This window comes from Gekko japonicus, unplaced genomic scaffold (genome assembly GCF_001447785.1).
Source record: "Gekko japonicus isolate JY-2015 unplaced genomic scaffold, Gekko_japonicus_V1.1 scaffold397, whole genome shotgun sequence".
Lineage (NCBI taxonomy): Eukaryota > Metazoa > Chordata > Lepidosauria > Squamata > Gekkonidae > Gekko > Gekko japonicus.
Window position 1 is genome coordinate 215,573 of NW_015170286.1, and position 27,660 is coordinate 243,232.

General features: G+C 41.6%; 1 protein-coding gene across 1 annotated transcript in view; it reads left to right on the forward strand.

The window, feature by feature from the left end:
- The window catches only part of PRMT3 (protein arginine methyltransferase 3), a 97,735-nt gene extending 80,713 nt beyond the window's left edge, over positions 1 to 17,022 (forward strand). Inside the window, exon 16 of the mRNA XM_015417872.1 lies at positions 16,196 to 17,022. Within this exon, the coding sequence (XP_015273358.1) occupies positions 16,196 to 16,305 (110 nt within the window). The 3' untranslated portion in view covers positions 16,306 to 17,022. The remainder of the gene's footprint in view (positions 1 to 16,195) is intronic.
- The last annotated feature ends 10,638 nt before the right edge of the window (positions 17,023 to 27,660 follow it).

The following is a 27,660-nucleotide window of genomic DNA, read 5'->3' on the forward strand; positions in this document are numbered from 1 at the left end:
GCCTTTGGTGCCAGCATCGGAGGTTAGGAGTTTGGGAGTGCTCCTGGACTCCTCCTTAACTATGGAGGCCCAGGTAGCAGCCACGGCCAGGTCTGCCTTTTACCACCTGAGGCAGGCCCGGCAGCTGGCCCCCTTCCTCAGCCGCGACGACTTAGCTACAGTGATCCATGCGACGGTCACCTCAAGGCTGGATTACTGTAACGCTCTCTACATGGGGCTGCCTTTGTCGTTGATCCGGAAGCTGCAGCTGGTGCAGAATGCGGCGGCCAGGTTGCTGATGGGCCTCCCTAAATGGGGCCATATCAGACCTGTGCTGAAGGCGCTGCACTGGCTGCCAATAGCGTACCGGATCCGCTTCAAAGTGCTGGTACTTACCTTTAAAGCCCTATATGGCCAGGGTCCGACCTACCTGAGGGACCGCCTTTCCCCGCATATACCCCCAAGAGCACTTCGGTCGGGGACCCAGAGCCGGTTGGTGGTTCCGGGCCCCCGGGAGGTAAAACTTGCATGGACCAGGGCGAGATCCTTCTCAGTGGCGGCCCCTACCTGGTGGAATGAGCTCCCGGATGAGATCAGGGCCCTGCGGGACCTTGTGCAGTTCCGCAGGGCCTGCAAGACGGAGCTCTTCCACCAGGCTTTTATGTAGGGGCCGCCGCTACCACCACCACCAACGGTGGAATTTCCAACGGGATTTGGATCACCCTGGGATGTACGGCCTACCCTGCGCGACATTAATACCTACTGGAGAGTGGCACCCCAATTGGACTGACTGAAGATCAGAGACGCCATCTTGCTGAAGACCATCTTGTTAAGAAACATTATTTATTTATTGTTATATTTAATTGATGCTATGTTTTATAGTTTTATGGATTTTATGTATGGGCTGTAGCCCCCTGGAAGCCGCCCTGAGCCTGCTTGCGGGGAGGGCGGGGTAAAAATGTTTAAAAATAAATAAATAAATAAATAAATTAAGGATAGCCGCTGAAGCAACAGGATGTCCGGCTGGTCACTTTAGAGGTAAATAGAATGCTTGGTTTTCTCATGGATGGCAAGGAGGAAGCTAGCAACCATGGTTATGCTATGGTTGGAAAACCCAGAAACAAGGTTGGTTTCTTGGGATGTTATCTTTCTCTCTGGGCTCTTCTCTCTCCCTATGTTTGTCAAAATTCCTTATCTAAAGCCAGGCTAAGAACTTTTGTTAAGGGGAGCAGCTGCAAAACAAAGTTACAAAAATACCTACTTATCTACTTGCAATTTCTTGCTTTCAAACTGCTAGGTTGGCAGGAGCTGGGGCCAGAGACGGGAGCTCACTCCATCACGCAACACTAGAGTCTCAAACTGCCGAGCTACAGACCTTCCGGTCTGCTGCTCAACATCTTAACCTCTGAGCCGTCACAACCCTTATCCAGCTTAGCTAATACAATAAAACAAGGTCCCGAGGTACCCAATGTTGGTTCATCTCAGGCAGGTCGTTTCAGCAATCAAAGTGGCTCTGTCTTGTGTGGCCCTTAGCCCACACAAGCAAGCAGTTCAATATGGATGCCATGAGCTCAAGCTGAGCTGGGTAACCACTGACATTTGTTGTTGTTCAGTCGCACAGTCGAGTTCGACTCTTCACGACCCCATGAACAAGATCTCGCCAGGCCCTCCTGTTTTCCGCTGTCCTCTGAAGTTTGCTCAATTTCATGTTCATTGCATCTATGACACTGTCTAACCATCTCATCCTTTGCCGTCCCCGTCTTCTTTGACCTTCAATCTTTCCCAGCATCAGGGTCTTCTCCAGTGAGTGCTCCCTTCTCATTTGGTGGCCAAAGTATTTGAGCTTCAGTTTCATTATCTGGCCTTCCAGGGAACAGTCAGGGTTGATTTCTTTTAGGATTGACTGATTTGATCGTCTTGCAGTCCAAGGGACTCTCAAGAGTCTTCTCCAGCACCATCTCCACTGACATACTTCGTGCCAAGTAGTTATTGAGCCCCCAAATGGCAAATGCTAACTAACTTTATGGACTGGGTCTCTGACCCCAGGCCTGTTAACCCAATCAGAAACTTGATAGGTGATGTAACTGTCCGTGCATTGTTAAGCACGTGATGTATAGGGTGATGGACCAGAGAAGAAGAAATGAAACTGTATTGCAGATATACCTTGCCTCCAATGTCTTTGAAAAAATGTGCATGCACACGAAAGGTCATACCTTGAATAAACCTTTGTTGGTCTTAAAGGTGCTGCTGGACTCTAAATTTGTTCTACTCCTTCCCACAGGTGTACCAAAAAGTTAAGAAAGCATAAACATACTGGCCAAATCATACTGTTGGTCAATTTAAAAATGAACAGATTAACAAATATACAAAAGTGCATGTATTTCTTTCACAATAGTTTAAAAACAGATATTGGCCCTTACAATAGCTTCAGTTATTATTGATGATATACAATGGCATCCAAAAGTGACAAATATTGACCCTAACCAGATGCATTTCAGCCCAATAGGCCTTCCTCAGTGGTCAAACTATTAACATTGCAATGTGGCTCCTGACTTAATAATATAACATTATTTTCTCATAAACTGATCATGATGAAGTTATTCTTGGAGGAGAAAGGAAAAATAGATTCTTTTTGTAAATATTAGAAATGATAAATTGAAAAATCATTTGCTAGAAAATATTTCTTACTGATAATGTTTGTCTGCGGTGGCTCAAGTGGTTAAGACGCTGAACTGCAGGCTGTGGAAGGTCAGTAGTTCAGCAGTTCAAGACCCGGGTGCCGCAAGACGGAGTGAGCTCCCGTCTCTAGTTCCAGCTCCTGCCAACCTAGCAGTTTGAAAACAAGAAATTGCAAGTAGATAAATAGGTACCACTTTGGTGGGAAGGTAACAGCGTTCCGTGCGCCTTGGTGTTTAGTCATGCCGGCCACATGACCACGGAAACGTCTTCAGACAGCGCTGGCTCTTCGGCTTTGAAACGGAGATGAGCACCGCATCCCTAGAGTCGGATTCGACTGGCTTTCGAGCAAGGGAACCTTTACCTTTATGACTAAGGGAAAGAATACTGATTCAGAGCCATGGTCAGATGCACTTATTCCTATAGTGATGATTCAGTTGTGTACCTAAAAATAGTTTTATGAAGGTGTTCTTATAACAGGGTGGGTTTTTTTAGAAAACTGGTAAGATTTGAACAAAGCAGAGCAATATTTCATACAAATTATAATTACTCTTCTGGCTTGGTCAGAAAAGTTATGTAAAGTCAGAAGCCAATGGTGATGTAATAGTACAAAGTACCATATGTGTACACACACACACACACACACACACACACATCCATTATATTAACTTTTATTACATGTAAGCCTTTTTTCCCCCAGCCGGAAATCTTCCTTATTCTCAGCTGCAGCCTCTGTGATTTTAATTCTTTAGTCAAGTTCTGAACTTCTGACTTAGAGGGGAAACTAAATTTCCAGGTCTGACCCAGGGACTGTGTTATCCCCTGTTGGGGATGAGCTTGAATTCCCCCTAAAGGAGCAGGTTCGTAGCTTGGGGGTTGTCCTGGACCCAGGCCTCCTGTTGGATGAACAGGTGGCAGTGGTGGACGGGGGTGAACCAGGTCCAGGTGTGGATCTGGGGCTATAAATAGGAAGGAGAGAGACCTGGAGACTGGCTAGCGGGAGAAGGCATAGGAGCAGAAAGGGAAGCCAAGCAAGCTGGGGAAAAGTGGGGAAGAAGCAACAGCAGCCAGAGAGAGAGAAGAGTTGCTGCAGGGGGGTTTCTAGGCCAAGAGGGAGGTTGCAGTATTGCGGGTCTTCTCCTAAGTAACCCTGAGGTGGGTGAAGATAGCCACACCTTCATGTATCTGGAATGCTCAACTGGAAATAAAAACTACCTGTACAAGGAAGCGATGACTAGACTGGTGTTTTCAAGACCCCAGGTATGAGGTTCCCTTGCCCCCAGAGGGCATCACAGTGCTACAGAATGCAAAGCAAGTAAGCTGATAATTTTTGAGTGGGATGTTAATATGGGAGTATAATTTGCTAAGATATTCAGGGCCCAAGCTGTGTAGAGCTTCAAAAGGGAAAGCTACTTAATATCCAGCAGCTATGTTTTGTGCCAGTGCAATTTCAGAGACGATTTCAAGGACAATCACATAAAGAACACATTATAGTAATCAAGCAGAGTGTTACTGAAGCATGTATGACAATGATCAGAATAACTCCATAGGAACAGATACAGCTAAAGCAATCATGAAAACTGCCAACAATCTTGTATTTGATATGGAGTACAACTCCGTCAGACTATTCAAAGTTTTGATAACTTTGTCCAAGCAAAGAACAGTGAACTATTAGGTAGTAATAGAGGACAGCAGGCTTCAGACAAAGTAATTTCATAATTCTGAAGATATCTCTGTCATGCAAAGTTTAGCTCTCACCTAACATTTCCGTGGGCATTTCTGGCTGATTCCCCCATCCCACTGTAGAAATCACAGCCAGAGGATGTAATGATGGCCACTAGAATAGAGGGCTTTAAAAGTGAATTAGACAGATTCATGGAAGGTAGGTCCCTAAGTGGATACTAGCCATGGTGACTAAAGGGAGCCGCCACATTTAGAGCCAGTAAGTCTCTGAATGAGTGGTAGGAGGCACTTTCCGCTGGGAAGTCCTTAGTCTTTTTGTCCTTTGCTGGCCCTTCAGAGAAACTTGTTGGACACTGTATGAAACAGGATGCTGGACTAGATAGACCATTGGTCTGATCTAGCAAGGCTGCTATTAGGTTCTTATTTTCACACCTCCAGCTTCCCCTCATTCTGTTTATAGGGGTCTCCTTTCTCCCAGGAGCACCATTAGGCCTCTGGAGGAGTAGGGAGGCAAGAAAGTTGCACTCCACTAATGTAAGCAGTTATTTTCACTGATACCAAGGCCTAAATTTGGTGTAGTTCAGTGAAAGCTCAGCATATGGATACTTCCCCAACAGAGAAAGCTTTCCTTAAAACGAAAGATATGATGCTGGTTTATAAAATTATTCATAATGTAGAAAAAGTAGATAGAAGAAGAAGATGAGATTGGATTTATACCCCGCCCTTCACTACCCAAAGGAGTCCCAGAGCGTCTTACAATCTCCTTTCCCTTCCCCTCCCCTCCCCACAACAGACACCCTGTGAAGAAGGTGGGGCTGAGAGAGCTCTTTTGAGAACTGCCCTTGGGAGAACAGCTCTGAAACAACTTATGACTGACCCAAGGTCACACCAGCAGCTGCATGTGGAGGAGTGGGGAATCAAACCCAGTTCTCCCAGATTAGAGTCCACGCTCCTAACCACTACACCAAACTGGCTCTCAGAGACAACGCCTTGTCCCAAAATTCTAGAACTCTTTGACACTAATAAAATCAAAGGGCAGTAGATTCATAATAGTCAAAACAAAACTTTTCAACATGAATTTTCTGCCATGGGATGTCCTGATGCCCAGTGGTTTTAGATGGTTTTAAGAAGGGATAAAATGTGTTCATAGAGGTTAGGTCCATTGATGACTGCTAGCCTGGATGGTTTAATAGAGCCTCCATGGTTGGAGACAGCTGTATCTCTGAATGAAGGTTGTTATGAGGTGGCAGCAACAAACTGAGGCTTTGACCTTGAACCCTGCAGTGGTTCTTCCAGGGTATCTGGTCAACCATTGCACGAAACAGGATTCCGAGCCACCAGGACTCTTATGCTCTCATGCTTGTCTGAACCGTCCCTTATTTTTCCAGATGCCGTCTGTCATTCCATGCGAAGTCTAGTTCCTGTTTTGTCTTCCTCTTCTGCCACAGTGAGACTTTTAAAGGCCAGAGTATTCGATAACCATACTGGCTTCCCTAATAAGAAAGCATTTCTAAACAAAACACTAAAGTGCCTAATATCTGAATTAAACATGCAGTAATAGCACATAGTTTTGCACCATACAGTTTCAGACTATGCAGGGGGATCACATGTTTGTATGTTCGTTATGTAAGAAGTGCTAGGTTCCGTGAGCAAAAAATATTAAGAGGAGAATTTTAGGCAGCCTTTCTCTGACTTGCTAGCTTCCATGTATAACATTTTGTTTTTACTGTGGAGAGGCATTCAAGCATGCAATTTATCACCTGTAGTTTGAGGGAAGGTATTAATCTCAGGAGGGGAATATTGAGTTGGCTGTGGAAATGCAACAAAATCCAATTTGGGATGTTTTTTCTAACACAGCTGTTATTTAATCTGGGTTTTTAAAATTATTATTATTATTATCCAACCACTCCTTGAGATAATGTTTGTAGCTTTGCTGCTTCACTACATCTTCCAAGTCCTTGGGCCATTAGAAAATAATAGCAATAATGGGGGAATTATCTGGAACCTAGGTTGCCATTGGATACAAGAGAGGTATAATTTGTTTACATGAAGAAGAGCGCCTTTGGATCAGCCAGTGATATTGGAACAATGCTGGTTTATTTTTAGTTTTATTGGAACAGTGTCCAACAAACAGATTTCCAAAATACAGCAGTTCTTGCATAAAGCCTTAGTTCTTAAAATATAGTTATAAAAACTTTTTATTAAAACTGTTGCAACTCTCTGTTCTGGTAAAGCGTTAAGTTCCATTTTTTCCTACATACGATACCAATTGTCATTCAACGATGAGAATCCAAAAATTGCCCTGAAAGGGTCACTGTGACATTGCAGTGTTATTTAATACTGCAGTGAGAGTTCATCTGCAAGTAGTCATAGAATACTTATGAGTAAGTCCTGTTGAATTCAGTTATGATATGAAACATATTTTCCAAAGATTCTTCTCATCTAAGTAGAACATACTCACTCTTCTGAATCAGTGAGATTCCAAAAATTGACAACAGTGCAAACTGAGATAGAGCAGAATGCTGTCACTATGCTCCATTTGTTCATAATACTTTGTTGCATTGCTAAATGATGGAGAAAGGAGCCATCTAATATTTTACAGGCAAGAAAAATTATTCATTTTGAAGGGCATTTTTGGAGGTAAATTCTTGACTGACATAGATGTGCCATATACAGTCAATTCTTGAATATAGAATGATTTTCTTTTCATGCAAGAATGGTCTTGAGCTCTAAACTTGTAGGGCAAATTTAAAGTATCTTATCTTCTCCCAGCTCTTAAATGTTTTACCAGAATAGAAAAAGATGGGTTAGGGAATATCTTTAGCATACCAAGTAGATTCAAATGTCAACTATTTAGTAAATAAATCTTAACTCCCCCAGAAATCTTTAGAAAGACTTCACTAACTTAAAGAATAAAGCATGAAGTTGAGACACAAAATCTGCACGCAAACAAAATCCATTAGCAATAAAACAGCACACAGTCGCATTTTATGTTCTCTAATGCCTTGCAGTAAAAATAAAACGTTTATTTTCTGCAGTGTCTTAAAAGGCTATACATAGCAAGCAAACAAAAAAGGAACAGTGACCACCAAAACTCTTATAAAGAATGTCAGTACTGCAGTTCCAAAGTAGTTTATTCTCTGTGTAGGGTAAAATATGTGTACAGATCCAGGCTGGTAGTCATGTTGGTCTGAAGCTGTAGAACAAAGTTTGAGTCCAGTGGCACCTTTAAGACCAACAAAGTTTTATTCAAGGTATGAGCTTTTGTGTGCACGTATGCTTCTTCAGATACAACGAAATGGAAATAGAAATAACAGTCATACATATAGAGGGTGGGCAGTAAATTAGCATACCGAATAATGAAGATGTTTTTAACAAATTAACAGAATAATAAATTTAGTATATACGGCTATCATCTGTTTGGGTTCAACTGGGGGGGGGACAAACATAGAACAGGTAGTAAGTATGTCAGAATTGGAGACTGATGTATCCACAATTGACTGTGCATTTCTGTATGTGTCAAAAGTAATATATGAAGCAGCTCTGGCATCCTTCACAGCTTGTGTTATGAAATAGTTGGGTTTTAACTTGAAGTCTGGAATTGGAAAGTAGAAGCATTAAAAGATGTTAAGATGCTGAGGGTCATGTCTGGAAATAGTATACGCATAACAGTGGGGATGGCACCATGCTTCTTACATGGCATGTACATTTAGGACCTCCTAATCAGTAACCTTGTTTTGTGTTCTGATACCGCTGAATGTCTGAGCAGTATACAAAGGCAAATTGCAGTTAATCTAAACTGGATTATTTCAGGCACAGATAACTAAAATGAACTGTCTAAACATATACCAGGTGAGGTCTATCTAACTCAGTATTATCTACTCTGACTAGGGACTATCCAGGCAAAGAAAGACCTTTACCACCACCTGGCACTTGAGGTCCTTTAACGGGCAATACTGAATCTGGCATCTGTTGTATTCAAAGCATGTACTGTACCACTGGCCATGGTCTCTCTCTGCTTCTGTCTGGGAGGCTGTAACTTGAGTTGGTAGGATGCATTTCATGTGACTGATGCCACCTGAATCCAAAGTAAAGGATTTATCCAACCCCCCAACAAAGCCTTGAACTCCATAGAACAGATTTTGTGGAGCAAAGCAACAGTACCTCAGCACCACCTTCCAGAACCTTTCAACCAGAGAGGAATGGAAATACCAGAGTATGGTGTTTCTTGTTCCCACCTGTGATAGATGGTCAATAGTACCAAAAATCCAATGAGAAATCTAGGAGGATTCATATTATTTCTCTCTCAACACACATACACACACACACTTTTCATCTGATCTCACGGCGTAGGCAAGACCTCCAAAGCCATTTTGGTGCTGAATCCAGATTGGAAGACAGATTGAAATGGATCCAGGTAGTATGTGCTTTCTGGTATATGAGATGATAGTCATATTATATGTTGATGAGTGCAGGCACAGGATTTCACGCAATCAGCTGAAAATAGTATAATGTGGTTGTGAACCTGAGTTTAAACTGTGCAGCAGGAGAGGGCAGCCCAACTGGGATCGGCTGTGCCCGCAGGGAGCCAATCACTCCCTGCTGGTGTAGCTTTGCACTGCCTTCTCCTGTAGCTCAGTTTAAACCAGGCTGCAGGAGAAGACAAGCCAGGCCCAGGATTGGGCTGGTATTTTTTTAATGGAATTTTTTGGTTCAGGTCTATTGGACCTGAAAAAATTCAGGATTTCTGAAAAATCCTGCATCCGGGATTTTTGAGGAATCCTGAATTTTTTTCGGGTCCAATAGACCCAAACCAAAAAATGTCAGTTTAAAAAAATTGCATACCCCTAGTCCAGACTCTGCCCTCCTGGGTCCTCTGAGAAATGGTGAAACCCAAGGGAGACTGCTTTCATTTCCTCTAATAGTCTTTTCCAGCTTGTAGCTAAGCACCCTTATTACTTTTGTGATTCTGTTACTAGCAGATGCTGGGAAGTTAGAATTTCACTTCTCTGTTGCTCTAGCCTGACTGAGAATTTCAAGTCACGGTGCACAAAGATCAGAGAACTACCATTTTGAGAAGCCAACTGCTTGTAATTTTTTCACTGATTGTGTTTGGACATGGCTTTTTCTTTTTATTATTTTCTCAAGGGAAAAAAAGTTGGATACAGAAGGGGGGAAAGGGAGGGGGGGAAATATAGATTCCACAAGTTTGTTAAATACTATGAATTGTTACACACAACAAGAAAAATCAAATATATTGCCAAATGTATTACATAATTCAAATATAGAAACAATTAATAAAGCATCAATTTTACAGAATTTTGGGTTAGATTCTCCCTTTAAGGAATAAACAAAAACTCTCCGAAAATTAGTAATAATATATTAACGATAAAAGAAAATACATCTCTAACAGTTGAACAAATTTCTATACTAAAAACCTAAATATCGTCTTAGTTGTTTATCTAAATCTGAATTTTATTCTTACTGATTCTTTAAATATTAATGGAATACAAAATAAAATGTTGAAATTTTAATCAATATCTTTATCATCTTTAATGTGATATTCAAATAATTCCAGAACTAAAAAGAAAAAAGTTAATTATTCCCATAATATGAGTAATAAGCTTGCCATTTCTGCCGAATTTCATTCAGTGGTCTTTTGTTTATATAATTGGTTAACTTTGCCAATGTTGCATACTCAGCTACTTTTTCTTCCCAGATCTCTATTGTAGGGCAGTCTTCTGTCTTACATTTCATTGCAAATATTATTCTGGTAGCTGTCAACATATATCGAAGTAGGTCTTGTGAGTTTCTGTCTAATTTATCTGGAAGGATTCCTAGTAACGTAGTCTCCGGATTCATCGGGAATTTAGTTTTTAAAATATTGAATTTTTCCATGTATATTTTTCCAATATCTTTTTGTCTTGATGCAGGTCCACCACATATGATAAAGGTGACATCTTCTTTTTTACATTTCCAGCAAGTCCCTTTGTAATTTTTGTCCATCTTAGCAATATCTTTTGGAGTGACGGTCCATCGATAAAACATCTTGTACCAGTTTTCTCTTAGTGCTTAACTACCAGTAAATCTATTACCTTTAGTCCATAGGTTTTCCCAACATTGAAACTGTATTTCCTCACCAAAATTTTGCATTCATTTGATCATGCAGGGTTTAACCTGTTCTCCTTTGGAATCATATTGAAGCAATAGCTTGTAAATTAGTCCTAATAAATGGTGTGAGACAATCTTCTCAAAATCAGTCAGTTCTTTCATAGCTCCTCTCTTAATGCAGATATCATTTTTTAACCTGGAAACAATTTGAAAGTATATCCACCATTGTATTTCCTTCCCATCTTTTTAAATCTCTTGCCGCGTCTTGATGCTACCTTGTGAATTGATCATATCGCCATAAGGTATAAAATCATTATTTCTCCTTGTGTAATTGCCGTAATGCCAAGGAATGTTCAAACTATCGCACAATTGCACTCATATCACATGCTAGCAAGGTCACGCTCAAGATCCTACAAGCTAGGCTTCAACAGTATGTGGATAGAGAACTGCCAGAAGTACAAGCTGGGTTTCAAAGAGATCAAATTGCCAGCATTCGCTGGATTATGGAGAAAACAAGAGAGTACCAGAAAAACATCTACTTCTGCTTCATTGACTATGCTAAAGCCTTTGACTGTGTGGATCACAACAAACTCTGGCAGGTCCTTAAAGAGATGGGAGTACCAGACCACCTCACATGTCTCTTGAGAAACCTGTATAAGGGCCAAGAAGCGACAGTTAGAACCGGATATGGAACAACTGATTGGTTCAGCATAGGAAAAGGAGTACGACAAGGATGTATACTGTCACCTTGCTTATTTAATATATATGCAGAGTACATCATGCGAAATGCTGGCCTGGATGAATCACAAGCGGGAATTAAGATTGCTGGGGAAAAGATCAACAACCTCAGATATGCAGACGATACCACTCTGATGGCAGAAAGTGAAGAGGACCTCAAGAGCCTCTTGCTCAGGGTAAAAGAGGAGAGCGCAAAAGTGGGCTTGAAGCTCAACATCAAAAAAACTAAGATCATGGCATCCGGCCCCATCACTCCTTGGCAAATAGAAGGGGAAGTCGTGGAAGTAGTGACAGACTTCACGTTCCTGGGATCCCAGATCACCGCAGACTGTGACAGCAGCCATGAAATTAAAAGATTTCCTTGGGAGGAAAGTGATGGCGAACCTAAACAGCATGATAAAAAGTAGAGACATCACCCTGCCAACAAAAGTCCGCATGGTCAAAGCAATGGTATTCCCAGTAGTCATGTATGGCTGTGAGAGTTGGACTATAAGGAAGGCCGAGCGCCGAAGAATAGATTCTTTTGAACTATGGTGCTGGAGGAGACTCTTGAGAGTCCCTTGGACTGCAAGAAGAACAAATCAGTCAATCCTCAAAGAAATCAACCCTGACTGTTCCCTGGAAGGCCAGATAATGAAACTGAAGCTCAAATACTTTGGCCACCAAATGAGAAGGGAGCACTCACTGGAGAAGACCCTGATGCTGGGAAAGATTGAAGGTCAAAGAAGATGGGGACGGCAAAGGATGAGATGGTTAGACAGTGTCATAGATGCAACGAACATGAAGTTGAGCAAACTTCAGAGGACGGCGGAAGACCAGAAGGCCTGGCGTGATCTGGTCCATGGGGTCGCAAAGAGTCGGAGTCGACTGTGCGACTGAACAACAAAAATATCTGTATTTCCAGAATCAAACTTATATGAACTGTACTTAAGAGAAGAGAAGTGTTGAAAGTTCCTTTAAAAACATTCATTCATTATATTGTAAGCTTAACTGAAGATAGCAGCCTGTTAGTCTAATTCACTCCCCCTCAGTTCTGAAAGATTTGTAGGTTCTTTACGTTGCCAGTCAGAGCAAAATATTTACCTTCCAAGATACAGGAGTCATCATGATGTAAAAATGAAACCAAATTTGGGGGGGGGGGATAGATCTTCGTTAAACTGCTTTAATTATGGCTTTGTAATATTCTTGTTGTACGTAAAAGAGAAAGAAAAAAAAAACCCTGAAAGCTGAAAGATAAGACCTTATGGGGAGCCAGGGAAAGTCCACAGTGGGGACGGTGAGGTCTGTTCTTATCGGCAGATTGCACTTCTCTTATCCCCGGTCTTGATATTATCTGAGCTGTCCTGGAAGAAATCCAAATGAGCCCACCTGTCGAAGCCCTTCCTTGGAAGGGGAGGGGCTTTTTCTTTTGATTCTGTTTTGCTGATTAACTGAGAATTATTTCTCCAGTGGCTCATATACACTTTGAGTGACAGTCTCTCATTGCTGCCATCCTTGTGCTTGCTGCTTTATGTTGTAGCTTTACCCCACCCTCCCTTGGCTTTCACAGGATTTGAAATGATACTATATCTAATGATGTCTACTAAAATCTACAACTGTCTTTTCCCTCCTTTTTGAGTCTTGTTCCACTGAGGTTGGGCCAGTCAGAGGGGAGCTAAGAGAACTATTTTGGCCTGGGTCTCAAATTTAGACGCTTGGCCTGGGCCTTGTGGATCTCTGGGAGGGCCTGTGTGTAATCATGCTCACCTATTTTCACTGCTTCATTCTGTTATAATTATTTGTAATGTGGATAATTGCCATTGGTGCTAGTTTTTCCGTTATGGTTTCCCTGGTTCCATACGAGCAACATTCCCGATTGTTCCTTTAACAACATAAATTTATTTTTTCACCCTCATTCCATTAGGCAGCTTGAATTGTCATGCTATATGAGATGTAAGAGGCTCAGCATCAAACAGGCATAGTGTGCTCCGCCATAGAGAACTGCCATTTAGAAGCACTAAAATGTAACCACACCCTTTTGTGTGCTGTCGAACCAGCATACTAATTGTATGCCTGTGCTGTAGTTTTTCATACTTGTCAAAGCAAATTCAGTGTATTCTAAAGGATAACAATACTGCAGTAGAATGAAAATGCATTCTGTCTTGATCAAACTCTGGCGTGACTTGGGACCTTGCTTGCATCTCATATTGCTTAGGTGATGCAGCTCGGCTTAACAGAACGTTCTCTGCGGTGTACAGAGCAGGAGAGTGTTGATAGCGCATCAGTCATTTTATATCTACATGGCATTGATTAATTGGTTGGATCCTCCTCTCTGTTATGATTACACAGCCATTGCCTTACTTCAGCTGCAGAAATGGTTCTTCACAAAAGAAGATTTAATGTGGCCAGTTGGGGCAAAGGAGAGGCACAGATCTGCCTCATGACAATGAATTAAACTGATTGTCTGTGTTGCTTAATGCAATTAACTTGGTTATAAATAACTGAAGACTGTCCTTAATGGAAACCGTAGTAGGTTGTTACAGAAATGTTGTTTCTTAGAGTTTGCCTCAAGGTATGCTTCACTAGGGTTGTTTAAATAGCAGCTTTAATTCATTTTCATGCAATTAAACCAAGACGATGTTTTCTGATAAAATAACAATAAAATCACCTGGGGGGAGAATTATAGCTCTACAGTTAAATCAACTTGCCCATATGTTTAGGATTATGAAAACACTTTCTTTGAGCTGTGTTAAACCATTTGAATTTAGTCTTCTGTGCTGTCATGTATAAGTATATTTGTGTTGTGTCCAGTTATATTTGGCATATTTTAAATAAATGTGGACACTCCCTTAAGGTTTTCTATTTTTTAAAGACTAGCATTAGGGGGAGACATACACTGTCTTTGAAAATGTGTATTTGGCCCTGACTTGGATAGCCCAGGCAAGCTCAATCTCATCAGATCTCGGAAGCTAAGCCAGACCGACCTTGGGAAGTATTTGGATGGGAGAACGCCAAAGAATACCAGGGTCAGGAGGCAGAGGCAGGCTATCAAGCCACTTCTCTGAACGTCCTCCATGCCCCAGTAGGAGTCACCAGAGGTCGCCATGACTTCCAGGCACACACACACACATACACCCACACAAAAATGTAAAAAGTGCATTTGTGAATATATCTCCATGTTCTCAGTGGCTGTTGGGAGGAGGGTGGATTTTTGGAATAGAATTTTAAAATGCTGTCCTTTCCCCCTTAAGTAAATCAAAACAACTGTTGACCTTATAACCTTAGCTTGTTGTTTAGTTTTGTCTTTGCATATCTTAAAACATCTTCATCATGTTACATGTTAATTTGCTGTTCAGCCTCTGTCTATAAATTTGAACTCTACTGTATAGGATAGCCCACCCATGCCAGTCCAGGAATGGGAGGGAACCCTGTATCTTTTGCAGTACATTAAACAACAACCCACAGAGGTAGGCTGCCCTCTCTGGATTCAGAACAATATGCCACCAGAACCTCTACAATAATCCCCCTCCCAATCTGAGATTAGAGGTTCAAAATCTCAGTTGGCATCTAGGGTTTAACACATTAGCACCTCATTCCCAGAGATGCACACCTAATGCTCAATGGCAGCTTGTGGTCAGTTAGGCACAGGAAACAGACTTGGAATCCCAGTTACAACATCAAAGACAGGTTAGAAATAAGAATAATTTTTTATTCAGTCCAGAGCATTGCAAGTAAACTATGAAGATTTCAAAACAAGAAAGGCTAGGGCTGTTTGCCTTAACTACACAGTAAAAGATGCATATTTACCAAGTTCAGGAAAATCCAAACAGTCAAGAGTAGCACCAAGGGAATTTGAGTAGGAGAAATCCCATTTTTACCAACCATGTACTCAGCTCACAAAACAGTTCTTTGTCTCCCAGAGAGACAGCATTTTCCAGGTAGAATAAAACAAGTAGAGGGAACAGGAGCAGAACACAGAGAGAGTCTCTCCCATAGGGAATGACCAGTTATAGGCCAATTCCAGTCACAAATTAGCCCTGGCCAGGAGCCAATTGCGAGTGGGAATGGGAGTGCCCAAGATTTGGTTGTTATGGCTACATGTGGGGATAGGCTATAGGTTTGGGAACTCCCTCTGCAGTCAGGTGACCCCAAACTCCAGCTTCTCCATCGGCTACGTGACTTTTTGCATGTGAGGCAGAGACAAGAGCCATTAGGTCTGCCTCTTCCACATAGAGGTGTGAAAGAATGTGTGGTTATATGGCATGGTTATAAAGTTTCTCCGGCCAGTTGGTCTGCCCTGGACTATTTGGCCAGCAACAGGAAACACAGCATGTCATCAGAATGTAATCACAGGAAGAGGCATGGATTATAGAAAGAAGAAAGCAAAATTTATAATGTATTTGAAAAAGTGTGCATGCACACAAAAGCTCATACCTTTGTTGGTCCCTTGCCAGGCAATGTGAGCCAGGCTAGATGCATCCCTTGCTGGGCAGGATGAGTCCAGGTTTGTCTTTTAGTGGACATGGTAAAGCTGTTCAAGCCAGTCCTTCACCACACGGGGCAAGGTGAAACTGGGCCTGGCATGGCAACAAGGTGCCTATTCACAACAGCAGCAGACTGCAGCCATCTCTCACTTGGGCTAGGAAGGCTCCGGTGGGGGAGCTGCTCCAGGTGGCCACCAAAACTTTTCCCAGTGGCCTTAATGACCAGTCAGTTCCTACTATGTGTGCAAAACTCATAATGGGTGAGTTCTGTTTTTCTTGGGAAGTGATGGGACTGGATTTTAATCCTGTGGTTAGGAGAGCTCAGCAAGTCAATGTCTGGGATGAACCTCCCCCCCCCCAAAAAAAAATGTACTGCTTAAGAGACAGCAAAACCTGACCAGCAGAAATCCCCCACCCACTGGTCATGTATGTTGTATACTTTTTTAACACAACAGTCATTCAATGAAAATAAGCCTAACTCCACTGTATGTTGTAATTTATTTGTCATTTAATAGAGTTTCTGGATTTGTGTTTGGTTTTTGTAGGTGAAGAACTGAAAGGAAAGATAACTATCCGCAAAAGCAGAAAAGATCCACGTTCACTCATAATAACTCTTTCAGTTAAAGACGTGAAACAGACATACAGTCTTCAGTGAAGATAATTCAGCAACCAACTTTTGAGAGAGAGACCTTCAGAACCTGCCTCGTGTTTCAGATAATTGTATCTGAATAAAAATTGATTATTTGGTACAAATTCAAATTGGTTTTCCTGGAAATGAGAATGTTAGCTGTGTTCTTGGGAACCATTAATAATTGTGCTCTAAACGGTAATATTTCATAAAATGAGAGAAGAAATACCAGTAGTAGATAAACCTCCGATGAAACCTCAGAGTTGACTACAAGTCTCATCTTGTGCTTAAGTACCCCCACCTCTTTGTGTATTGGAAACATTCAACTGATATTTATTTAACCACTTAATTAAATCTGTAACCTTTTATAGTTTTAAGGATTTAGGAACACCGTCAGCCTAGAGAAAAAGCAAATGAGGACATGAAGGCTATGAATCATTTAAAGGGAATCACTAATTCTAGTGGGAAAACACACGAGTTTTGGCCTTAGCCTGCCTATAGTTGTATAGAACTCATTACTTCAAGTATATTACTCTAGGAAGTATTTTCACATAGAAAAGTTCATGGGATGATCTGCCCTCCTACAAAAGCTGTTCCAGGAGCAGAGGGGTGGAGCATGGCAGGCTACAGTAGAACTCCTCCCCCCCCCCCGCTCATTTGCATAAGTTTTTTCTCCATTCATGGAAGAAGAGCTCATGCAAGAAGGGAGGAGGAGACCTCTGCCCATCTTCCCTTGAGCTTCAGCCCCCAAGCTGTCTCTCATTCAGTTACGTCAGAAGCAGATTTTTGGCTATTCAAGGATTCATCTAATCAACATTTTCTATTAACGGTTCATTAGACTGAACCCATTGTCTGTTTAATTTTCTTTTTAATTTTTAAATTTGGGTTGCAGCGGAGTCTGAAGATGAATCTTCTGTTTCATTTTCTCTGCTTACTCTTTGCATTTGTTATATCCAGTGCCACATCTGGATACCCATGCAGATTTTGGCATCACCTTATGAACTGTTCAAAGTAAAATACTTGTACTGCTTTAACTGCTTCATATATTACTGTGAGATGTGCAGTTGGTGAAAGTTGCAGAAGGCACCTTTAGCAATTTGAGTGTGAAACAAGAATGATCCCCAAATCTTGTTATGAATGGAATGCTCTGACAGACTTGTACTTTCAAGCATTCTGTATATCCGCTAGTATGCACAAACATTTTAAATTCTCATGTATAAATCTGGGGAGGAGGTCCCTGAGCAGAATACTCTCCAGGAGGAAAAGTTGTATCTAAAGCAGGCTGTACAGTGTGAAGCAATAACAGCACATGTGTGGCAATTGAGGAGGGAAGAGTATATAGCCCTGTAAAATGGATGCTAACCTGGAACTGCTTATCTGCAGACTGATGTCCTCCATTTCCCCCCCATGTATTGTGGGGGAGGGGGAATGGATTTTTTACGTATTCCTCTGAGTGCAAAAATGCTATACATTTTCTGAAATTATTCCTCATAGTGCCATTTTGCATTTGTTTACTGAAGAGCTGATACGGTATGGTTAGATAGGGGTCCCACACCTTTTTGAGCCTGCAAGCACATTTGGAATTTTGACAGGGGGTGGTGGGCACAACCATGAAATGGCTGCCAAAGAACGCAAAGCCAAGCACATGATGTCAGGGAGTGAGGTCATGCATAACTAACAGTAACTCTTCAGACAAAAGCTCTGTTGAACAGAATGCCGTTTAAAATTAACATTGTTTAAAACATTTTTGCATACAGACACCGTCAGTAATGCAGTTAAGATCCTTTTGTTGTTGTGGGAGCTGCTGCCAAAGTAACTTTTAAAAAATTGCACAATCGTTCAGAAGCCCTGCTGTGCAGAAGCCCCACCTGGCCACACCCTCTTTCTTAAAACACTTGGTGAGTGCTGTGACGCTGACATCCACCCCTGAGATAGAGTGTTGGAATGGGTCTGGGTAAATGCAGGTTAAAATGCTTGCTCACTGTGAAACTCACAGTGTGACCTTTGACCATTCCACTGGGGTAGTCTATTGTGGCACTCTAAAGACGGGCAACATTTATTCTAGTTTGAGTTTTAGTGAAACAAAATTAGAGAAGGGGAGGCGAAAGGAGGATTTGAGCGAGAGAGGCCTAGTGTAATAAACTGGGTGAGATTCTCTATGTGGATGCTTGAACTATTTGAGTACTTTTAACAGATGATGGGATAGGCCAAAGGTTTCTGGCCTCTCATGTGGTGAACATAAAACTGCAATAAAGTAGGGTAAAGAAACATTAAGGAAGAGGCAGTTTGAAGCAAACTGGCCAACATCAGTAAAGGGTAATGGTATGATATAAGAACCATCTATTGAAGTTATTAAAAATAGGGTCCTCTTAGGTTATTAGAAATTATAATGAGTGAGGAATCCCAAGTCTCTGTTTAAGCCAGGACAACACAAGATGTTTAGTTTCTCAGTGAATTCTAATTCAGCTCATTCGCATTATTTGTTCCTTTTGAAGTTTTACTGTAGACTTTCAGATCTGCAAGAGTATGTCCAGGAAAATTAAAATGTTCACCCAATTTTTTTGTCTATTGCCATTTCATATGTCATATTTATGTTCACTGATTCTCACTCTCACATAGGGACTGATACATGAAGAATGGATAGCATCTGTAAGGTATATTCTCCATAGTGATATCTGCTCCCTTTATTTTTCTGCTTTTCTCTTAACAGTGGATAAAGAAAAATGTTATTTTAATAGATCTTATAATTGCTAATATTTAAGGGGGAAATTCAAAATTATTAATCACATTATTAAATAGTATATTAATGGTGCAAAGCCACATAGGTTATTAATGCTAACAGGTTTGTCATTAGCTGGTGTAACTACAGTTTTTGCAAATTGTTTATATAATATTGGTTTTAACTAATTATGCCTTTTAAAGACAATTTTAAATTGGGGTAATTTGAAAATTTCATCCATTGGTTAATGACTTGAATAGTCAATGAAGATGGAACATTTGGTCTATATTTAAATCCGGCATCTTGTAAACACAAAGAGCTTTCTTGAGCTCATTTGTATTGATTAATATTTAAAAGTGTTATCTTGGAATGTGCAAATATTCTACTTCGTTCTCAATGAAAAAATCCACAAGTCTTATTTATAACTGCCTCTAAATCACTGTCATCAATTTATCTAATTCTTAATGTGGCCAGATCTGTGGATGTTTAAATCCAGAGACTGGAGCCATGAACAGAAAAAAATCTTTCTACAACCTGAGAAAAGTCCCAGAATTGCAGAAAAATCTGAAATCTTTAAAACAAATACCCAAATAATAGAAGCTGTGCCTGTAGCTTTGAAACAAATACCCTTTCTGGCTGTTCCTAGGAAAGCACAACAGTAATGCCTTGGTTTCTGTCAGTAAAAGGTGGGGGGAGGGGAGGCTTGGCTCTTTCTAGGGATGTTTTGGCATTTGAGGGAGGACTCAGGAGGGCCTGGTCCACCAGCAACCACTGGGCAACTTGATACCATTTGAGTTCCATGACTCACCCAGGCACTGTTCAACACCCGTCACCACATAGAAATCAATGTTGTATAGTATTTAGAGTTTCAGACTGTGATCTAGGATACCCAGTTCAGATCTCCACTCTGCCATGGAAGCTTCCTGGGTGACCTTGAGCCAGTCACACAAACTGAGCCTAACATGCCTCACATATTTGTTGTGAAGATAAAAGAAAATGATGTAAGCTGCTTTGGGTCTACAGCTGAAGATGGGGCAGATAAAAGGTATGTTGGTTGGTGAGTGAGAATGAAGGGGGAAATGATATGGGGGCTGCCAGGAGCAGGAAAATAGTGTGTGGAAAGGAATACAGGGGAAACTGAGGTGTCTATCACAAGTTGTTTGTTCCCCCCGTCATAATCCTAGGCCTATAGTAGTGTGACCTACAAACACTAGGGAGATCTAGTAGCTCCAGGGAAGCCTGTACTAGAGTAGCTATCAGGGCCTAAATATCCCAAGTCACCCTTTGGACCCTGTGATTGGCTAACAGGATTTGGGGGGGGGGGACTTACACCAGTAGAATAGTAGAGTATGTTGCCTGGGTAGAAGTGATAAAAGGCTTTGCCCAAAGTGGGGGTGGTTCACTCCTAGGAAGCAGAGCTAGTGCAAAGCTGCTGCAGGTGGAGTAGGGTTGCCAAGTCTACTTACCTTGGTGGTGGGGGAGCCTCGCCGGGCTCCAGGAACTCTCTGGCGATGTGCGCGCCGCCAGCACGTCACAGGAAGTGACGCACTACGTCGCTCACGTTGAGGGCATGGCCACAATCGTCGGAGGGAAAACCATAGAGTTTTCCTCCGACGATCGGGGCCACACCCCCAACGTGAGCGACGTGGTTGCGTCATAAATTCTCATAAATTCTCTCATGTTTACTTTTTGCAATCCAAGAATAGTTGCATTCAGAACTTAGACTTGATTGACTTCACAATCATAAGCAGCCATGTCATTGCCTTCTTTTGGAGTATAGGTTAGTTAACCAAATATCTTAATATCTGATATGCTGAAAGCAATCAAATGGAGCATTTGGTTTCTTGGAAAAGCTGTTTGTGTGTCAAAGATCTGTAAAATTTCTTACTTGCTGAAATAACATATGAATATGTGAAGACTGTTTTTTTAAGAGCACTTTGAACCACAGAATGTGTTTTGTAAATTCTTGGGAAATGATTCTGCAAGGGAAGCTGCTAGGGACTCATCATACGTGAGCTTATAGGGGCATTTATTTATGTATTTGGACAATTTGTACTCTTCCTTTCCACTTCAAGGGAACACATGATAGTTTACAATACTGTTAAATCTAAAAACAATAATAAACATTACAGCCAATATTGAAAACAGGCATACAGTAAAAGATTTTTAAAAATCAAGCACAGGAGACTGGAAAATATTCAATTTGAAATAATTAACAACAGCACAGTAATCCGGGACTAATATCCATCCTTTCAGTGTCACTGCTTCTGAATACAAAAATGCTTTTTACTCCCGGAATGTGGCTACATAAAATACAGATTTGAAACAAACCTGTCAGAAAAGTGGACAGCAGGATTTTTCCTCCGGAAAGAAATACTTTTCTGTTTATAGCCAGGTGTTGGATGATTTCTGAATGTGTCAGCTATAAAATGGAGCCTAGCTTAGGCAACCTAGGAACCAAAGCCATTAATATGGTGGCCGCTCTGGGCCTTTTATTGAGGAATGAGCTGCCTGCTGAGGGCATAATAGATTCTGCTTTTCATGCACAGACTTTTTTTTGTTGTCCTTTCTATTTATACTGTGGCATGGTGTTTTGGTTTTAATGTGATGCGGTGTCTGTGATCCAAGGGAAAAAAAGCACTTAGTCTTTAAATAGACCACACGGTAAAGAGCAAAAGAATGCAGGAGGACATCACAAGCTGATATATGCAAAAGTTGTATTTTCCTGTTGTTGTTCCTCCTAAAGAGTCATCCGGTTCCCTGAATTTGTAGAACAATGTCGCAGCTGTGTAAGATGCATTTATTTATTTTTAATTATATTTTATTTTATTAGATATCAAACAGTACATAGAAACAGGCGGAGTCAAACAAAGCAAAAAGTACAATAACATTCGGACAGGTATAACACACCTTATACAATGAGGAACAAGTTAAAACATGTAAAAAGAAATGAGAGAGTGACCAATTACCACAACAGGAGCCAGGTAACGTAGAACACAAAAGAGACAAGGCTATCAAATTCAAAATTAATAAAACACCATAAAATTGTTTTTCTCTTTGAGGGAGCTTACATTGTTAAAGGTCTGAAACTTAAATTCCATAAAAGGTAACCATTTTTTTTAGTAAACTAATAGAACGAGCTGAATCCGCTTTTTTCCCTGAAATAGTATCAGGATTATTATTATCTGAAATAAAATAATCCCATATTTTTAGGTACCATTGTTGCACCGTAGGGGGATCTGCATCCTTCCACCTCATGGCTATGATTTTTTGCCACAGTGATCATAGTCATAATTAGATTCTGCCGTATTTCAGGTACATTTGAGTCTTCCCAAAGGTTTAGAAGAATAACTTCCGGAGTCTCTGCGAAGTCACAGGAGGTTATTTGCTTAATCTGTTTAACTACCTGGGACTAGAACTGTTTGATTTGGCTACATAGCCACCAAATATGGTAGAAGGTGCCTTTTTCCAAAACACATTTCCAACAACTTGGGGAGGTATTGTGAGTAACATGTGCTAATCGACTTTGAGTTCCTTTAGGCCCCGTTCACACGAGGCGTTTTGGGCCGGGAGTGGGCCAGATTGGAGACGGAGCAAACGGGCGCGATCCCGCGCCAACATCTGGCTGGTGTGGCACTCCCCTCTCCGATCCAGCCCTTTCCTCGGCTGCGGCGCATCAAAAGTGAACTACCTACCAAGGTGGTTCATCCGGATGACGCGCCGCAAGCCGGGCCGTCGGATCGCCGGCGCGTCTTTGTGCCGGCGCATCCTTGGCTCCTAGCCGAACTGCGCATGCTCCGACATGCACAGTTCGGCAGGCTCCCTGTCAGGGCCGTGGTTTCTCCCCGGCGTCTGATCGTGCCGGGGAGAAAAGGTGCCGCGGCCAGGGGATCCGTGGGATCCCGCCGCGGCGTTTCAACTTTGGCGCGGCTTTTAAAAGCCGCGCTTTTAGAGGCTTTTCCCCTGCCATGTGGCAGGGGCCTTAGAATGGCTTTTAAATCCAATTTTGTGAGGGCTTCCCTTGAGAGTACCTCAGGATCAGAGCCAGCCACCATTTTGTTAATTTGAGTCGTCGCCTGAGGAGATTTTTTAAAGGTGTCTCCTGTGCTAAGGTAAGCAGTTAGGGGCTTAACTATCACAGAATGCGGTTTCACTTTAGATCCACCAGTTTTTCCCATACTCTGGGGTATTAAACTTTGACTTGTCTTCAAATATAGAGCTGGTCGGGGGGAGTTGGGTGTGGAGCTCGACTCTTATGCGTCTGCCATAACTGCCGCCGACACCATGCCCCCGTAAGATGCATTTATGAATTTCCTTTTCAGAAACAATTTAAGAGTTGAAGTTTTTGAAATAAGTACCAAAGAATGCAAAATTAAAGTTGCATTCATATATGAAGAAAAAAAATTGCTTAAATATATTCAGATGGTTTGCTCTTCAGATTCTAATTCAGATGGGAATCAGATTTTAGGATCATACCTCCCACTTGTTTACCACTCCCCTTACTCTGGATAGAAGGTAGTAGTCAGTGAATGGAGAAGGAGTAGGAAACGTTTATGTGTGTCAATTCCAGAACGGTTGGAACCCCAGTAGGGGCACATTAGTTCCTCAATTAGTCCTTCAATCTTGTGTGGATTTTGTAAGACGAAAATGTAGTTAAAGAAGTAATAAGTTGCTTATTTTGATGACCCCCTTCAAGGTACTTCTGTGTTCAGAAAGCAATCCTGATGTTTCCATGCTATGATAAACATGCTTGAGAGCTGTTTGGCAAAGTGATGGTTATGCTATGAAAGTTTCTTTGGGTTCTGCTAATACTTTCAAGCTTTTTTTTTTTTTTTTTACAGGCAGAAGCTAGTACCACTAGCAGGTCATGAGCCAGCCATGGAACTAAATGCTAGTACTATGGAATGAGCACAATTTAGTTTTGGATTTTCATAGCTACTGGTGCAGTGAGTAAGCAAAGCAAGACAGCAGCCTCTTAATGGACCCAATCACAAATTAAAGAGGAATAAAAGTTACTCAACAAGTTAATTTGATTTTCCACTTGGGTACAACTCAAACTCCCATGGAAACGTGTATAATGTAATGGAAGAAGCTCCAGAGAAATGGGGTTGGCACACCCATATATTTGCAAAATGTATGCAAAATTGTCTGTGCCATATGGGCGAGTCAGTACTGTTCACATGCTGGTGCCTATTTGCACACTTTTAAGGCTTTATGCCCCCATGTAAGCCAATTTACACAGTTTTCTGTTTTTGAACGTTTTGATCCATATTGTTCCTGAAACCACCCTAGTAAAGGCCCACCAAATTGTGGGGATGTTCAAGGTCTGTAGTAAGGTCCAGCTTTTCATAAAGAACCTTGACTTTTCAGAAAGGGCAGGGGAGGAGGATTAGGTTTCTTGCTGCTGACGAAGCAGCTCCAACCTCTGATTTGAGAAGGTCTCTTCCTTAATGCCCTTGTTTCTTGGACTGGGCATTTGGGAGACTCTGTCCCAAGATAAAGATCGCAGGCTTTCTAAACCCATCTGGGACAACTCCTCTTTCTGTGTTGGAGATGCAGTTCAAGAGTAAGTGGGAGGCAGACTTGCAGATATCTGGGCCATTACTGTATACGATTCTGTGTGACAGTTTAATTATCACTGGGGAAAAGAATCTGGACATAACCACTTGACGGTGCAATGCCCTATCATGGTTGCTGAAAAACTCAGTTAACAAATTGCATTGCATATACAATTAAGTTTCTATTAAACCTGCTGATGAATTGTGCAAAGAACTCATAATGAGTGAGGTAAGTGGGAGGGGGGGGGAAGGGAATCTCTTAATAGAATTGACCTGTGTCACATCACTGGATATTCTTGACCTACTGTCTACTCAGCTGGAAAATTGGATTGGGGGAAGGCAAGGGAGAATTCTGTTATTCAGAAGCTGTCACAGAACTACACTTCTGTCAGTGCATGAATTGATTTCTACATTGGGAAGAGAAGTAGATGCTGCATGTTCTCTCTCCTGTTAGAATTATAGGGACCTCCAGGGTCATCTAGTCCAACCCGTCGCACAACACAGAAAATTCACAACTACTTTCCCCCACACAAACCCAGTGTCCCCTCCTCCATGCCCAGAAGATGGCAAAAAAAAAAGCTGCCACTATGTAATAAATAAATAAAATTATATTTTCTAGGCCAATCAGACCTCCTGTTTTGCCAGTGTGGCCATGAACCCTCAGCTTCATTACATTCTAAGATGAACTGCCTTGAAAGGAACATGGCTTACTACAGTTCATTGGATGTGGGTAATGTGCCACTGAGTGAATGGTTTCAAATGATTTCTTGTAATAGGCCTACTGCTTCCTAATAATGAAAATGTGTTTGTATTGTATTTCTAGTCTCCTTCCCCCCCCCCCCAGGACTTGGTAGGGATAATAGAATTTCTGTAATTTGGTCATATGTTCTACAGATGGGAATGGAGGTCCGAACTGGTTCCAGGAAAGTTAATCCTGCTCCCCAATGTGTCATGGGAGTGAGCTGAGATTTCAAGGTCTAGTTAATAATACCTGTTTTTGTGGAGAACAGGCAAAAATAATTGGCTAGAATATGGTGAGCAACCTATGCCCTTCCATTTTATTTCTTTTATTGAGGATGACTACATAACAGAGAACAGAGCTTGGATCTTAAGCCTTTCTATCGCAGAGGATAAGTACAGAGAAAGAGTCTAAGAGAGGCAGAAGTTGCAAGCATTTAATAAACACGTTTCCATATTATTCTCTCCTCACTCTCAGTAACTACACTGCTTGAAACATGCGTGCAAAGATTGCTCTGCCACTGAACGATGGACATTGGTAAAGTCTGGTCCATCAGGATGAATGAGGCAGTACCCATCAAATCCGTCCCCAGGCTCCTCCTTCTCTGGATCCTTACAGTCCTCAGCAGACAACCCATGAGGTTGCAGAATCACAGGCAAATAAGTCCCTCTCTTCAGAGGCAGAAAGCTTTTCTACTCCTTTAAACCGGGTCCATCCATACCAGGACACTAGTTCAATCAAGTCGCATATGCAAATGACTTCTGTGTTCCGAGGCAAAGGCCAATGAGGCTGCAAATAACCTCTGTGTTCTGACTGGCTATGGGGGGGAGAGGATTAGCAAAATGTATAGAATGTTGGAGACAGGACTCAGGCAAAGCAGCCAGTGGATAGGGAGACCCTCTGAATGACAGATCAGAGAGCGAACTGATTTTGGAGCCTGTGGAATATTCTAGAGAAATGCCATCACCATTCGGCTTTTATTTATAAGGGAGATTGCCTCTCCAACATTTAAGAAGAACTTCTGTAACATTTACCACAAACAGTATTTTCATGCACAGTTAAATAACCATTTTTAATCACTATCTTTAGACACTAGTAGGCCTGTTTGCTTTGTGAAACAGGGGTTAAAGCAGGGATCTTGATATGTAATCAATAGGGACTTTACTGTGGATATCAATGATCTCTTAATGTATTTTACCATCATTACCATCTTGTGAACCATCTGTCCTTTGGGGATTTGCCAGTATATTAAGCATGATGTCAGATTGACTTATCTGAATGGCCCAGGAGTAGAAGAATGGGAGATCAAGATGATAAACCATGATTGGCTATGCATTGCAGATATTATGTAGGAGAAATGTTCTATAAAATTTGCATCTCTGGAAGGGTGAATAACTCAATGCATTTTTCCAGATTTTTTTTGCAATAAGTTATAAGAGGACACCTTGCGCTTTATGCTATAACTGCTTATGCTCAGAAATATGAAAATTAACTGAACTAAAGAGAGGTTCAAAAGTATGTATGTAAAAGCTGTAAAAGGTAAAAAGGATTCCTTTAAGCGGTGGAAAGCTAGTCACAGTGAGGCTGATAAAACGGAACACAGGCTATGGCAAAATGCAAGTCTGTAGTCAGGCAGGCAAAAAGGGAATATGAGGAGCATATAGCAAAAAACGTAAAAACCAACAATAAAACTTTCTTCAAATACATTAGAAGCAGGAAACCAGCCAGGGAGGCAGTGGGGCCCTTGGATGACCAGGGGGTAAAAGGAGTACTGAAGGATGATAGGGAAATGGCTGAGAAGCTAAATGCATTTTTTGCCTCCGTCTTCACTGTGGAAGATGAGAAGTGCTTGCCCACTCCAGAACCACTGAGTTCGGGAGGGGTGTTGAAAGACCTGAGTCAGATTGAGGTGACAAGAGAGGAGGTCCTAAAACTGATAGACAACTCAAAAACTGATAAATCATCAGGCCCAGATGGTATACATCCGAGAGTTCTGAAAGAACTCAAATGTGAGCTTGTGGATCTCCTGACAAAAATATGTAATCTTTCCTTAAAATCAGCCTCCATTCCTGAGGACTGGAAGGTAGCAAATGTCACTCCCATCTTTAAAAAGGGTTCCAGAGGAGATCCGGGAAATTACAGGCCAGTCAGTCTGACGTCGATACCGGGTAAATTGGTGGAAACCATTATTAAGGAAAGAATTAGTAGGCACATAGATGAACAAAACCTATTGAGGCAGACTCAGCATGGGTTCTGTAAGGGAAGATCTTGTCTCACTAACCTGTTAATGTTCTTTGAGGGGGTGAACAAACATGTGGACAAGGGGGATCCAATAGATATTGTTTACCTTGACTTCCAGAAAGCTT